Raw genomic sequence first — 15827 nt, forward strand, 5'->3', positions numbered from 1 at the left:
AGTTTCTTTTTTTTTTTTTAAGATTTTATTTATTTATTTGACAGAGAGAGATCACAAGTAGACAGAGAGGCAGGCAGAGAGAGAGAGAGAGAGAGAGAGGGAAGCAGGCTCCCTGCTGAGCAGAGAGCCCGATGCGGGACTCGATCCCAGGACCCTGAGATCATGACCTGAGCCGAAGGCAGCGGCTTAAACCACTGAGCCACCCAGGCGCCCCAAGGACAGTTTCTAACCAAGTCTGTGAAAAGCTTCTGGAAGGAATCCGAGCTGCAATACAGAAGCACAGGTCTCCTCCTCTTCCGATTAAAAAAAAGCCTGTGTGTGCTCTTGGCCATGTGGCCTGGAGATTCAAGGAGGACCACTGGTGGGAGCAGCCTCTGGCCTACCTCTGCTCTTCACATCATTTCCAGAATGGGGCTGAAATGAAATTAGATTATTCGGAGCTATGTTTGTCCCAGAACAGATTTTTTTTTTTTTTTTAATATCATGAACAAATACACTGTTCCATCTTTTTCCTTCTCCAGTTCTACAGAGGAGCACCTGGGTCCTCTCCCAACCCCCACTCAGGTCCCACAGTCCCACCCCCCACTTCTATGGGAAAGGAACCGGCCAGATGATTTTCCAAGGCATAATGAACAGTCTTTGCTTTAAGAGATCCTAATAAACAGGTTCCAGTTCCTGAAAGAGAAGTTCGTGCCAGGAAGAAGGCAATCCTCTATTTAAGCCCTTGCTCCTCCCCCAGACTTGGATTTAAATGTGCATCGACTGAAATCCAGAAAGCAGTATTTCAAAAGTTGCTGGTGTGGTTCCAAATAGGTCACCCTCAGCAAACATTCCACTCTGGGCTTTCCAGAAACCACACACCAGAGTATAAAAGTTTCCCTGCCCTCATTTTACCTATTTGCCTCTAACCACACAACCAGATTTGAAATACTGGCAGAAAGGGAGGCGTTTTAGCTTACAACACTCGATTCCGTATGTTCCGTGGGATTTCTGTAGGTTGCCTCATTTTAGGGCTTTGGGGATTTTGTTTCTTGTTTCCCTGAGTTGAATTGAGATTTCTCAGTTAGGGGAACAAAGCCACACCCACCAGACTCACTGAGAATGGAGACGTGAGCTGAGCACAGGAAGGAATGTCTCTTCCGTCACCAGCTCCCAAGAGCATGAAGCAGAGTGTCCCCTCCACCCCATTGAGGAAGTGCCACATCCTCTAGCAGTGGCCATTGCTGCCAGATAAGATAGCAGAGGAATTAAGATCGCAATCAAGAACAAATTGTTACCCAAGGACATTGTCCTGCCTGAGCATCTAGAGCCCACATTGAAATGGGGCAGTAAGGAATGGTCATTTATCAGACACGTGCTCCCACTTGCTTCAGTCTGCGAACAGGCACAGTCCTATAGACGTTGTGCGATCATTGGGATAAAAATGTGCACCAGACGTCCACTTGGAGGACAGGGGGCGACAGCCTGTAGGAAGTTCACTTCCCTGAGCCTACGACTCATCTGGCTCCGTCCACACCAACCATCTGGTGGATATCTTGTCAATGCCATGATAACCTCCAGGCCCCGAAAAATACTCATTGTAATTCATAAACGCCAAGGGAAAGGAGAGATAGTTAAGTGAGACATATATTTTCCCATCGGAGTCATTTTTTCAATCCAGCAAATTGCAAATCCCTAGCTCTCTCATGTGGCTCTCAGCTTGTCTCCAAGCCAAACTGCACTGGCAGAAAGAAAGCATGAACCATGCACGCACTGGTTGGTACAAGTTAGGCAGTGCCCCAGCGCCCAAACCCGGGCAGGATTATTTTGCTGTGGCTGTCCCGAGAACCCTGTGACCTGGCTGTTGAGAACCCATCAGGCGAAGCACTCTGTGCTGTGCAGAGAAAAGAGAAAAGCCTGAAAATAGTGCTACATGACTGGGAGAGGATTTCTCGTGAATATGCAGGAAATTATTATTTCCTTAACATTCCAACACTCTCGCCCAGACATTTTGGACAGTTATCATAAATGAGATTTAAGAACGTTTTTCTTCCTTTAGCGGGCCTCCTGATGGTTTCATGTCCTCCTGGACACTTTTTGGCTTTGAATTTTCATTTGTTCTGAGAAGTGCTGAGAAAGTGATTCGTCACTCTCCGTGTGGACGATTAGTGTGTTTTCCTACAGCTGTTGCAACTAATTTATCACGAGCAGGCCATCTCTGATCAGGATACTTAATTGTTGAGGCCTGATGACTGGACCAGTACTGAGGAACAGTTGGTCCCGCTTTTTCCATTTGTTTCTGCTCCTTTGCTGTGAGCTATGTTTGCTATCCCTACCTCACTTCTTCCCCGTTATTTCCTACCCTTTGCAAACATGTCTCATACCACCCGAGACCTTCCTGCCCCCACCGTCATCCTTACGTTCTTATGACTGATTTGGGAGGTCACCTTTGTCCTCAAACTTGGAATCCAACCCCAGGTGCCAAGCGAGATGGACTTTAATTACTCCTATTCTCTCCAAGAACCTCGGGGCTCTCTTGTGTTCAGAATCCCTGGCATGCCAGCCCAAGGCAAAATTCTTCCAGGGTATCTAAAATTAGAGGCTGTGATGAAAGGTTCAGGAGCAAAGAGGGGCTTGATCCCCACCATGGATCCATTTAGTAGTAGGAAGACCAGAAGCAGAACACCCTCTTGTGTCTTTCCAAGCGTGAGGTCCACTGGTGCTGTTTTCAGACTGGTGCCTGCTGTCGCTGATTTGCAGCAGACTTTGCCCAGGGCCTTCTGACCAGTATAAATGCACTACTAGGGCGGTGAGCTAGCCCCAGGGCCAGTGGGACCCAGGACCATGCTCTATGGCACCCTCTCACCATGAGCCAGCCACCAGCAGCCCCAAGCTGAGCTGCGCAAGGGGCGCCATGGGTGGGGGGTGGGGGTCTCAAGGTCTATGCATCAGTCGCTGGCTGGGATTGGAAGGTGCCTTCCCGTAGCCGGGACTTAAGCTGTGGTTTGGATGCGCAACGGAAGGTCATCTCATCAGAGACACGTTCAACAAACACATGTGGAGCACCTGCTGCCTCAGGACGCAAGCTCAGAGCGGAAGGCAGAGAACTAGACCCAGTTCCTGCCATAGGGGAAACCTATCTCTTTAGCTCTGGGCAAGAGGAAGGTCAATCTCAAGTAAGACGACCCTCAGGACAAAAAATGTAGCAAGCCACCATTGCTTTTATCTGTGGCATGAGTGCTGTGTGTGTGTGAGTGTCTTGGAGTGGCAGAAGAAAGGAGAAGGCTGGTAGATCGGGCTGCGCCGGCACCGAACGGGTAATCCTTCCAAGAGGCTCGGGAAGCCAGCTGTAATTAGATATGTTTTTTCTATTACTTAAATTGAAACAACTAATTAAATCCTTAATTAATGTTTTTTAACTACCTTGGGATAAGAAGTGCCAGAGAAGTTATTCTAAGTGTTAAATATTCCCATGAAGTCCCAGGGAGCAGTTTGCTCCTGTGTTGACTCCAAAATCAGCTAGGAGGCTCCTGCTGTTAAGAGAAGTCATTTGAAACGCAGTCAGCAAGCTGTTTCAAGTACCCTCTTCCCCTTGACTTCCCCCAAGGTTTTCCCCTTGGCCTCTGTTAAAACTTTCATCCTTGACTTACCATCACCTTTGATCAAGCCCTCAGCTGCTTCAGGTTTTGGGGGAGAAAGCTCATTTAGAAGAGGAGTTTGCTTGGTTCTGGGGCCCTCTGTAAAGTAGCTAGCTTCTTTAGCACGGGCTGTAAGCAATAATGAAATTTCCCCTGCGGGGAGCATTTTCATCTTTAAAACCTTAGCAGTTCTAAAAGGACTGATAAAACGGCACTGAGAGACAGCCAGGCCAGCAGTAAGCTCTGCAGAACATTCACTTAATTTCCATGGTCTCTGACGCTTGAAGAAATTGTTAGGGGATGGGGTTTCCCTATCCCACGCTCTGTCCATCCCCCTGCCTTCCTCATGGTAAATCATGACTGAGCCCATGGATCATTCCAGCAAGACACATGGTTTAGAGACAAATGAGAGAGACTGTCTTTTAAAATTCACCAGAAGTCCTCGGAAGTTTGCTTAGAAGGCCTAGAATTTCTGAAAGAGTAGGGAGAATTTTATTAGGTCTTTATCTGGCAGGTGATGTCTCTCCACTTCAAACAGAGAGGATATTTCACATCTGGGAAATGTGGTAATGTCTTTTTTTATTATGCAGATGTTCACATCTGCAGACCCTTTCCCTGTGGGATTGCTTTCTCTTCCCTGGGTGAGTGCCTTGGCTCACCCCACACATTAAGTCTAAGCCAACTAATGACAGATGTAATCTCTCTAGGGACCACCATTTCCTACTTTGCCCCTTTATATTCATGTTTGGAAACATTCATATTAATATGTATGTGAATGCATTCAGAGAATATGTTTGGTAAAATGAATTTATTCATGTTCGTGGCTAGAAGACCACATTATAGAATCACTTAGAAACCTACGAACATATAAAACAAAAATTATTGGAAAGCTAAAATCCAAAGAAAGTCTTGCAGATTTCATTTTAGAATGCATTTCATTTTCTGTTGCTTTATATGTTCTCAAATTGGAAAACACAGCTATGTTTAAATCTACCAGTTCAGAAATGTACTCAGAATTCAGGATCTGGTTCAGGATATAATCAACTACATTTGAAAAAGAAAGAGGTAGTATAGATTATCTAGCGTAATGATCCTCAATCCTGGCCGCGTGGTACTAAATGTTGTGGGAGGGGCTTTCAAAATTGCCAGTGCCTGTGCTTCCCACCCAGAGTTCCTGAATTAGTGGAGCTGGGAGTGGGGTCTGGGCAGCTGGGAGGCCAGAGAAGGCCCCAGGGAATCTAGTGTGTAGCCAAGTTCGAGAATTCAATATACATGGCCCACCAACTTTTCTCATATTTAACAGGGTTCTTTTCCCCACCCAGCATACTCCACCTAACAGAGCAGAATTGTTCTCTGGCCCAGAAAGTAAAGCAGTTCACCATAGTCATGGTGAAGCCAGATCTGTAGCTCCTGGGGAAGATGGCGGCTGGTACCACCTGGTACCTCCTCAGAGGGCCTACGGGGGCCTGTTCTCAGCCGCATCCCCTCTCTGCTCTGGGACAACTCCAGGCTTGGAGTTGGAAGCCCTGGCTAGAGTCATCACTCCATTATTATGGCTCTGAGCAGCCTTGGTTAATACATGTGGGCTTTCCAGGCCTCTGCGGCCTCCTCTCTGGACTGAGGAAAGTCATGCCTTCCCAGACTTCCCAGTGAGAAGAAAAAGGCGCTTGTGTACAGGTCTGCCCCCTGTGCGGAGCTACAGAACCAGCAACTTTGTGGTGACCACTGTGTGCCTCTGGGGATCACCCCGGATCCTGAGGCCCAGGAAGTGAGTGAATGTTCGGGAAGCCCTGAGTGCGGTGCGGCTGACAATGATGCCAGGTAGGGGTCAGCCACCGTGCCACATAGGCCTAAACTGTCTGTCTGTTCTCTCCCACCCCAGTGCCTAGCCCCTCTTGTAATGGCTTTGATAGCACCCTTTCAAGGCCCTGCCGGGTGCCGCTGGGAAAGGAGGTCTGCTTCATCGCCACCGTTCGCCTGGCAACGCCCCAATTCTTAAAGGCAAGTATCGGGGAGAGAATTTTTCATGTAGAACTGGTACAACTGAGTCACATTTAGTTATAGCTAATGAACCATCTTTATGGGAAAGAATAAGACTGCAATGAGGCTCTCACTGACTTTGAAAAGTTGAAATATTTGGCTTCTATGCCCGTGACAGGCCCACCTGCCCCTTGCCTTCACTCTGGTTTCCTACAAGCTGTTTTGCTGGAAGGTAGAGTCAGCTGCTGCTCAGCCCGGCTGGCAGAGAGGTTCATTTGCAACCCTGTCGACCCTCCTACCTTTTCCGCCAACATTAATACCTCTCAGGGCAGGCCAAGGTGGGGACCCAGTGTCAGGAGGAAAGGTTTGTCTGTATCCTCTGGCCTGTGATTGCTTTAACATCCGTGACATGAACGTTGAGTTAAATTAGTCATTCAAATTCAGATGAAGAGCCATTTTCCACATGTTTACCACACTTCTAGATAATGGGAAGGGAGTGGTGTAACATTTTGGCTCTTAGGTGTTTTTCCCCAGCTTGTGAAATAAATTTAGTATCAGCTAATACTGAAATTAGCTACAGATGATGAGTTTCAGTCCAACACAGCTTGGATACTTGCTCTCAATGATTTTAACTTCTGTTTCCCTTCCACCATGCCTTTTTGAACAAACCTAGGGTGAGCTTCTGACACCCTGAGCAACATTTTTTTTCCCTTCTAATACAGGAAATGTGCATAGTTGACGAACCCTTAGAGGAATTCACTTCAAGGCATAGTTTGGAATGGAAATTTTTATTTCTGGATCACAGGTTTGTGAAAAGAAAAACATATTTGGGTTGGGTCCTTTTCAAGTGTTTGTCTGCATGAGCCAGGCTCTCCTTGGGAGAGAAAAGTCGGGCCTGGCCCCTTCAGGGAGAAGGGCTTTCTGGCAGCAGGAAAAATTGTTCCCGGCCAAGAGTGAGGCGGCTTCCCTTCCACTGCAAGTCGTCCGTGGATGTGTTCTGTGTTTGGGTCAGAGCGTCTTGGGAGAGCCAGGTGCCACAGCCCGGGGACATCCTTGGGATCCCTCACCCACCCCTTGGGACCCTCTCCAGTTCCCAGGAAGGCAGGAGCAGATGGGAGAGAAACTTGACATCTTATTTCTCTCAACACCCTTTTGTCCCTTTAATTCAGTTTTCTTTCTAAGGGTGAGAAATCTCCCCTCCCTACCCTTTAACTTTTTATTACGCTTTGGGATTGGACTGACCCAATCTAGAGGTGTTTTTAATTGTTCAATAATGATAAAATCTATTATTATTTAACCCAGTTTATGCCAATGAAACCGAGTATCTTAATGCCAGAAAGTCTGAGCCCTTTGGAAAAAACAGCCTCTCTGGTTTGAACCATTGCAAAATTATTTTCCTGCCCTTGTTGTTGAGAAATGAGGCCTCTGTGTTGATCATTAAATGTGTACAGTGTCCCCTCTCTGGATGGAGGTGCTGCCATTGTGAGTCAGGCAGGGTCCTTGCTCTCTGACCAGCTGTACCCTTTGCATGGCAGAGCCCCTCCAATCATAGGATACCTGCCTTTTGAAGTTTTGGGGACCTCGGGCTATGACTACTACCACATTGACGATCTGGAGCTCCTGGCCAGGTGCCACCAGCACTGTGAGTACCCCACGTCCAGCCCCAGGGCCCAAAGGCCTCCACGGAGCCCCGACAGCAGGACTCTTGGGCCCTGGAAGTCGTTTATTACTTGGTTTCTTTCTGAGAAGGAAAACTTTGTTTTCTCCGAAATGATGTAGGAATGTGGTGAAGGTCCTTCTGTGGTTTGCCCCCGGTTGTATTTCTACCTGCAATTGACTTTGCCCCGTCTCCTCCCATCTACCCTCACCCCCCCCTCAACCAGCACCTGCCCATACCCTTCAGATATGCAAGCTATTTTAATCTGACAGAAGAAAATATACGATGATGGTCATTTTTTCTAAGTTATGCAATACATTTCGAAGACAAAAATACTAATTCAACATCACTGGTTTTTGTCAAGGGACATATATTGGTCACAAGCTATGGGCCAGGTACTGAGCTAGGCCCGGGACATAAAGATGATCAGAATCTCCTTGCTGTTCTGCAGGAACAAGGTCTAACAGAAAAGCAGAAATAAGTGACATTGTAGGATGCTGTCACTGCACTGGGGGGATGTGTGCAAGATATTGGGGGGCTCACCCAGCTGGGGGAGGGGATCAGAGAAGGCTGTCTGCCACAGAAGAAGACAAGAGGTAGACAGAGGAAGGGGAGGTAGGACTCCTGATGGGGAGAGAGGCCAGGCCTGTGGAATCAGAACGTCCATTTTAACAAGACCCCCGTTCCCAACAAGTGATTTGTGGGCCCATGAAACTTTGAGAAGCAGGATTACCTCAAGCCTTGGCTGCTTCTGACCCTTCTAATGGAGCAAGGCCACCGTGGGGGTAGAATTCCCTTCACGGTCTGAAGGACTTGGCCCAGGGCTCAGGCCAGACATTCTCCCTCTGTGGAGCCCATGCCCCTGCTCAGCCGGGCTTCCCACCCCTTCGGAGATCACAGTCCCCAACACAGTGGCTCTCGTTGTCACTTTAGTTTCCCAGCTGTGGTATCTGTTATGCGTTTGCAGAAAGAGGTACTAAATCACAGGTACTGAGGCAGTGACCCAACCTGTCCTTCCCTAGACCCGCAGTCCCAGCCTTCCGCCCCGCACAGGCTAGTCCTCCGACAGCACCCATTCTGTTCCAGCCCTGCCCCCTCCCCCCGGAAAAGCCCACCGACAGACTTAACCCTAGGGGGCTCCACGCAGCCCCACAGCAGTGGGTCCCGAGCTTAGGACTGCGTAGATGAAGCATGACCTGCTCTCTGGCAGCCCCCGAATCCATGTGGAGAGTGTGGGCTGTCAGGTCTATCCCGGGCCAGTTCTCCCAGTGTCTGGATTGTCTCTCCTGTGCTCCGCTCCTGCCGCAGGCAAACCCGGGCCTCTTCGTCATGAAGCACCAGTTTAGGAATCTGCCCTTACCTGAGGCTCTCTTAAGCCTGTGAGCATCTGGGGAAGCGTGCAGATGGGTTTTGCCTTATTTAAGAATTCAATAACGTTTGCCGGGATCTTGATAGTCCCTTAAAGTACGGCACACCTGGAGAAGAGCGCGCCGTTTGGCATGGTGTTTCTGAAAACTCTTCTCCAACAGTACCTTCTGGGGGAGAGATCCTTGTCATATCCACGTTTGCTACAGGCAGTCCATTTTCTGCCCACAGTGATGCAGTTTGGTAAAGGGAAGTCCTGTTGCTACCGGTTTCTGACCAAAGGGCAGCAGTGGATTTGGCTGCAGACACACTACTACATCACGTACCACCAGTGGAACTCCAAGCCCGAGTTCATCGTGTGCACACACTCGGTCGTCAGGTGAGGGGGGGCTGCGAGCGCCCGCGGGTAGTCCCAGCTGCCGGGATGCAGGCGAGCCCTGGGCTTGGATTCCTCCGCAGGGCCCGGGCTGTCCTCTGCGGTTCACAGAGTAGTCTCCAGAGTTCAGCTTCCTTCCAGGGACACACGCGTCTCTGTTCCCCAACCCTGGGCTGAGGGCTCGGTGTGTCCCTCCTCAGGCTGCCAAAATGTGACTTAGTGAGTTACTGCTTCACTGACCTACTTCCACATTTTCCCCTCATCTCCATCCAACCCCCAGCCTTCCCTTGTTACTGTTTGGAGAAGAAAATTAAAATTTTTCCTCTAAGTCACTCATAGACCTAGTCCCCTCTATTTTTAATTCATTAAAAGCCCCTGCTGGCAACTAAGGCAGCATTGGGAATAGAGCCTGGCTGCCAGGGGGAGAGGGTTCCTGGTGGCCTCGGGGAGCCCCCATCCCAGGGTGGGTGAGCTGAGCGTCCCAGGGAGGCCACCTGTCCAGCCTCTACTAGACGCAGGTTCTGTAGGGTCACAATTCCCAAAGGTAAAGGAGAAATGTCATTCGTGGGTTTTTTCCCCCTAACACAGGAATTTTAAGGACATCAGTCAGTTTAAACTGGTCTAGTGAAGAGCATTTGAGCAGAGCAAAGAAAGAAAGGTTATCTATATTGTAGGTATGTATGTATATATACATGATAGATAGATGATAGATAAATGACAGGTCGCTATAGGTACATATAGATACTATACATATATACCATGTTTTATAGAGATAAGAGATAGATGATTGAAAGGTGACAAGTAGGCAGGTAGGTGGGCACATAAATCATACCATGTACACACACATGCATGTATGTATACAGTCAACAAGTAAATCTCTCTTTTAATAAGTGGGGAGAAATGCTGGTCTTTCTTGCCAGTGACCCTGACCATAACACCGCATGCCACTCTTGGGGACTTGATCTTAGCTTCTCAGCCCACCCTTGACCACTTCGGCAGGCAGTGGTTTCCAACAACATATGAGTCCCACCTACCACCACCCAGCCTGGGCCTTGGCCACAGGGTCCTTTTGCCCCCAGTGAATGCTGGACATCATCAACATCTTGGTCTTCAGACTCTGCCCTTGACCCTGCTCTTCCTCTCCATCCTCTACCTCCCAAATCTTAGAAAGCAACTCTGAGAGAAAGTAGGGAGTAAACTAGTCAGTAAATAAGGTAACAAGCATTCCAGAGGCCCCTTGAGACACTGTCACTTGCCAGGGCCCCGCGGCCAACCTGTTCCTCCACACATGAGGCAGAGGCCAGAGCTCGGGCCCTTCGGCCATCACTACAATGGATTGATTTCCCCCATGGTATCTTAAAAGTGGGCCCACAGACAAATCAGGGCTCTGGGGCCAGCTATCGATTTGTTTGTGAGAAAAATTTCAAAGGTTGTAATTACTAAAAAAAGTCATGTGTCATTTCTCAGTACATACAATCCAGACTGAGTAGGTTTTAAGCAAAGCTTCTGATTAGTCAAAGGCCACACCTTATCCTGTAGATGAAGATATGTTTCTAAAGACAATTATGCTTGGAAGTTTCAGGGCATGGGGAGAAGTAAAGGAGAAGGGAGTCAAAACATCCTGGAACAGAAAATATTTTGGATGTCTCGTTAGAAGTCACCCCAGTGGCAGTTAGGCACAGAATGAAACTCCTTCCTCAAATAAGTGACAAGACTAGCTTAGCCTCTGTCATGGTGACGATTCTGGGGTGGGCGTCATAGGCATACCTCGATGTATCACACGTATGCCCTTCGCTGTTGCCATCTGGAACGTCCCACCTCCAGCTGTGGTCTCTTGATTTCCTGATCAGTTATGCGGATGTCCGGGTAGAAAGGAGGCAGGAGCTGGCTTTGGAAGACCCACCGCCCGAGGCCGTCCACCCTGCGGCACTAAAGGTACGCTGATCCCCGCCAGATGGCGAAAGGCCATGTTTGCCTACGTAAGTTCTTCCATGAGTTGTTACAATCAAAGTAGTCACATTTTTATTTGTTATGTTCCCGGTACTATTCAACACGTTTCTTGAGTTTTCTCTTGTTTACCATCATGATACTCCTATGCGGTAGACGCTATGACTGTCCTCAGCCTTCAGACAAATGACAGAAGCACCCACAGGATTTAGCTCCTGTACCTGAGAGCGCTGAGGGTTAGAACTCACAGAGCTCTGTAAGAAACAGCCCCTGGAATCGAAACATGATTTTGGCAACTTGCCATCCTTATGAGAGCTGCAGTAATAAATCCACCTTGTATCTCTCCCACAGATAATAAGCTAGGGGTTTATTCCGTCATCCCTTGAGCTGTGGAATAATTGGTGTGCCCTTGTCCTCCCTTAGCCTAAGGGCTGATGCGTTCCCTCCAGGACCCAGGCCTCCCACGAGGAGACTGCCCCTCACCCACCCTCCATGTCATCCATAGCAAGGTGCACTTTCTACTTCTGTGTCTACAGGTCTTAGTTAACAGCCCTGTCGGAGCCATCTTCGTGTCAGGGAGCTCTGCTAGGGAGGGGTGTTCCCCTCCACAAAACCTCACCTCCATCCTTCCTCCACGGGCAGCTCTCCGGTCCCCTCCAGCCAAGCTCTCCCTACCTTCCCTCCTGGTGTGTCAGACAAGTGGAGGGAAATGTGCAAGCAGACCAGAGGCCTGTTCTTCAAAGGTCATTCTTCAAGCAGATGCACATATTGGGAGAAAAGTAGAGAAAGCAAGGGAGGGAGGGAGCGTTGTATTCCATCAAAGCCAAGAAGCTATCTGTTATAAGAGCCACCATTATTTATCTCCCACTAAGGAAGAGAAAATGCTGTCACCAGTTCATCTGTGAAATAAGGACTTCTTTTCATCAGTCGGAAGGCACATCCAAATTTCAGATATGTCAGAATGTAGGGATGGAAAGTGTCTCTTACCATTGGTGACATGTGGTTCGAGTTCCAGGCTGCCCAGTGACCTAGAATGCAGAGACTTCAGCTAGGAGCTGCTGCAGCAGCAGCGGTACAAAGAAACATCTCTGGTCCACGAGAGTGGGGTTGGTGGAAAAGAGAAATCACCCGTAAAGCCAAGAGAGCAGCCCGTGTCTTGGGCGAGCCTCCCCTACTGAGTTGCTACATGGTGATGTGATGTGTGGTGATCTGTCAACAGCGCCCTGATATGACACACCTGTCATTGTTTATTACCCAGCTCTGTCATATGATGCATTATAGATCGTGTCCAAGAACAGAACTAAGCTGTTCGTAGGCAGGGGTGAGCCACACCGTACATCACGGCTCACGTACGGGCACAGTGTACATCATCCAGTTGGAAATGCATTCTTGAGCTTTCTGATCCTTTGGACATCCTAGAACCCAGGGGAACTTCTCATAAACATGCACATATGTATAAACACACAAACACAATCTTGGGCTGCCCCTTTTAAAGGAAAAGCTCCAAGACAGTGTTTTTCAAACTATCAGTGGTAATGGACTCTTCATGTGTTTAATTTCAAATCTGTCACTGACTGATGCTTTTGTAAAATGAAGATTCCCGTGCTTGGGTGTGATGTGCAGCTCCATCCGATGGCTAGTAAAGTCTCTCAGGGCTTACTCTCACTGCTGTCCATATTTCTGTGCTGACTAGGAGCACACAACTGGCAAGCAGCTGTGAGCCAGGACCCCTGCTCCAAAGGGTGTGTCTAGGGGAGACTGGGCTAAGCAGCGGCATCTCTGAGCTGACGTTTAGCACAGCAAATCCAGGCACATCCTGTAATTCTGTTTTGCACGAATAACGATAGGTCACACATCAGTCATTTCAGTCCCACTCGGGCACACACACAGTACCAAATCCCTGGAGCTGTGACCTGAAAGACAGAATAGCCACATAGGCTCACACCTAAGGGATGCCAGGAATGTTTCCATCCTCCTGTGACCGGATAGGAGCATGGCTCAGGAGAGCAGGCATTTTGTTTCTTCTTTAGCTTAAAAATTATCTTAATGCCTGTTTTACACTTAGGACACTAATGCTTACACTTAGGACACTAAGCCTTCCCGGATGGAAAAATGGCTTCTCAGGGTTGAAAGGGCACCGTTGTTTTCTCATCACACAATACTGGAAGCAGGGGTATCCTGGGATCCAGGAATCAGTGGTTGGGAGATCATTGGCCCTTTGCCTGTTCTCCACGCCGGGGCTCTGAGGCTGCTGAGGAGAAGCAGTGGGGAGACCAGGCGGGAGGCGCTCCGAAGGGTCCAAAGGCATTGGTTTCATTGGAGTGTTAACAATCCAGCATACCCAGCAACCTCATTTCTAGAACTTGCGTCTTCTCCCCTTCTGGGAAAGCCAAGATTCTGAGCAGTGAGATGACAGTTTGAAGGAAAAAATAAAATGCAACATCAGTTATGAAAATCTAAAAAATCAAAATCCAAGGTGAGAAAGCAAAGCAAAACAGTTCCTACTTATATAAGGCCACCAACCTCTCAAAGATGCCCAGATGATACACTTGTACAAATATTCTACCCCAGCACATCGGGACTTATTTCCAAACGATTCCCATCTTTCTCCCTACCCCCTCCAAATTTTTCCACATAGTTAGAGGAGAGCTAAAGTCCCATCATTCATTCTCCTTATCTCGATGCTGAAATTGTGTGGACTCTGTGTGTGTGTGTGTATGCGTATGTGTTTAGGACAAGAGCTCCAGCCTGGACCCTCAGCAGCACTTTAATGCACTTGACGTGGGCACCTTGGGCCTTAACACCAGTCACTCGCCATCAGCGTCCTCCAGAAGTTCCCACAAATCCTCGCACACGGCCGTGTCAGAACCCGCCTGTGAGTGAGCTGCCATGGGTGGCGAGGGGGTGGGTGCCCCACCTGGGGCAAGGGTGGGGGGTACATGGAGCCTGGCAGGGGGTCCCAGGCCTGAGCAGAAAGAGGGCAGTCCATGGCTACGGAGTGGAAGCTGCCTTCCAATTCACACTTGTTCTTGCTCCCTTGCCCTTGGGCTTCCTGCCCTCCCCTTCTCCCTGCTCCCCCAACAGACAGAAAGCAGGGGACACGCACTTCCTATAACCTGGCTGGACTTGAGTGACTCTGGGAGTTGGGAGATCAGGCAGGTAGTCGAACCAGACGGTGGACATGAGCCATGGGGATGGTTTTCTGTCATCTGCCTGCTCCCAGGTGAGGCTGGAGGCTGACAGATCTTGCTGGACTTTCTTTTGTCAGAGAGCCCAACCAGGCCCTTGTCTCATGTACACCATAGTCCTGTTTCCCCTTTTTTGATAAAAAACTAGTAAGTATGTGTGAGTCAGGAAGGTGACTGGTTGCTTTCTTACAGCTACTCCAAGCAAGCTGATGGCAGAGGCCAGTGCCACCACTTTGCCAAGATCAGCCACGCTGCCCCAAGAGCTCCCCGTGCCAGGGCTCAGCCAGGCAGCCTCCATGCCGGTATGCGTGTGACTCGAAACTTCTCGGCCAGGGGTGCCCCAGTGGCTAGATCCCAGGACAGCATGCTACCTCTTCCCAGAGAACCAACTGTACCTGGACACTGAGAGTGTGGGGTGGTGGGCAGGAGTGGGAAGCTAGGTCATTTAATTAGCAACTAATTGGAAACGCTTTTCCTCCAAAATCAACACAGCTGTATAATCAAAGAATGCAAAATCCAAATGAGTTTTGAAAGATTAAGCTGGAAACCTCAAACAAGGGGTCACACCCCCGAGTCTCTGAGGGTACACGGGACCCTTCCATTGTGGGCCCTGTTTCACCCCAGTGGAAATGTTTGAGATATCTGTGTCAACAAAAATGTACCTCTGCATATATCAGGCAGGGTCCCTGATCTACACCAGACCTCTCCAGAAGGTCATGGAATGAGTGGCCTTTTAGGAAGCATGCTGGCTGTATGCAAAATCACTGATGTACAATTCTATGGTAATCTGTTGCCTCGTAAGGGATCACCTCAGACTTAAGGGTGTAAAGCAAAAGTCCTTTCTCACATTCACAGGATTCAAAACTAGCATGGGGGGGCGTGTTCTGACTCCTCTCTGCTGCCTGGTATCAGAGGCCACACTAGCCCGGGCTGGGAAATTCACATTCCAGGTGTATCTGCGCTCACATCTGCCCCCTGGGCTGGGAGACAATCCACCCGGCACTTACATGGGCCTCCCCCTACCTTAGAGCTAAGCTTCTCTAGGCATGGCGACTGGGTTTCAAGAGGAAATGTCTGGGGAGGGGGCTTTCCATGAGAGCCAGGCAGAAGCTCCGTGGCTTTCTACAACCTAGCCTTAGAAGCCCCACTGTGTCACCTCTGCCATTCCTCTTGGTCAGAGCGGTCACAGCTCACCCACAGAGATGGACATAGACCTCCACCTCGGGATGGGAGACGTGTCGCAGAATTTCAGGAGCCACATCCAGATCATTGCCAACTACCTCATACCCATCCCTCACTGACATTTTGGGGATAGGAATGAACATACCACCTTCCTACTTGCCCTCTCCATGCACATCCTACTTGGAAAGCTTGGGTGACGAGTTTTATTTTCAAATCAAACATGGCAAAGACCATGAACGTCATTCTTCCAGCACTTGGCTGTCCAATAAAACTACTTTCTGCCACTGATGAGGACACAGTTCTCGTCCCTTCTTGCAGTTCTGGGGATGCAATCAGGAGGCTCCAAACCAGATTCTGGGTGTCCCTGTGCCTGGGATTTCTCCCTCAGAACCTGGCCTCCCAGTGTTGTCCGGGGTGACACTTCTTGTTCGGGCTGCTTTCTGTGGTCCCTAGTGCCTGAGGACAGTTTGGGAAGAACTTCAGAAGAGTCCTTGGACTTTTCTTTCTAAAACTCT

The 15827-nt window shown here is 49.0% G+C and overlaps 1 protein-coding gene across 5 annotated transcripts in view; it reads left to right on the forward strand.

Moving 5' to 3' along the window:
* Positions 1-15827, forward strand: part of NPAS2 (neuronal PAS domain protein 2) — a 153502-nt gene that overhangs the window by 119303 nt on the left and 18372 nt on the right. For all 5 annotated transcript variants that reach the window (XM_047745027.1, XM_047745029.1, XM_047745030.1 and 2 more), the window contains exons 8-14: positions 5500-5618; positions 6320-6402; positions 7133-7239; positions 8851-8998; positions 10846-10930; positions 13676-13817; positions 14323-14432. In XM_047745027.1, the coding sequence (XP_047600983.1) occupies positions 5500-5618; positions 6320-6402; positions 7133-7239; positions 8851-8998; positions 10846-10930; positions 13676-13817; positions 14323-14432 (794 nt within the window). The remainder of the gene's footprint in view (positions 1-5499; positions 5619-6319; positions 6403-7132; positions 7240-8850; positions 8999-10845; positions 10931-13675; positions 13818-14322; positions 14433-15827) is intronic.

The sequence above is a fragment of the Lutra lutra genome, chromosome 9 (assembly GCF_902655055.1).
Source record: "Lutra lutra chromosome 9, mLutLut1.2, whole genome shotgun sequence".
Taxonomy (NCBI): domain Eukaryota; kingdom Metazoa; phylum Chordata; class Mammalia; order Carnivora; family Mustelidae; genus Lutra; species Lutra lutra.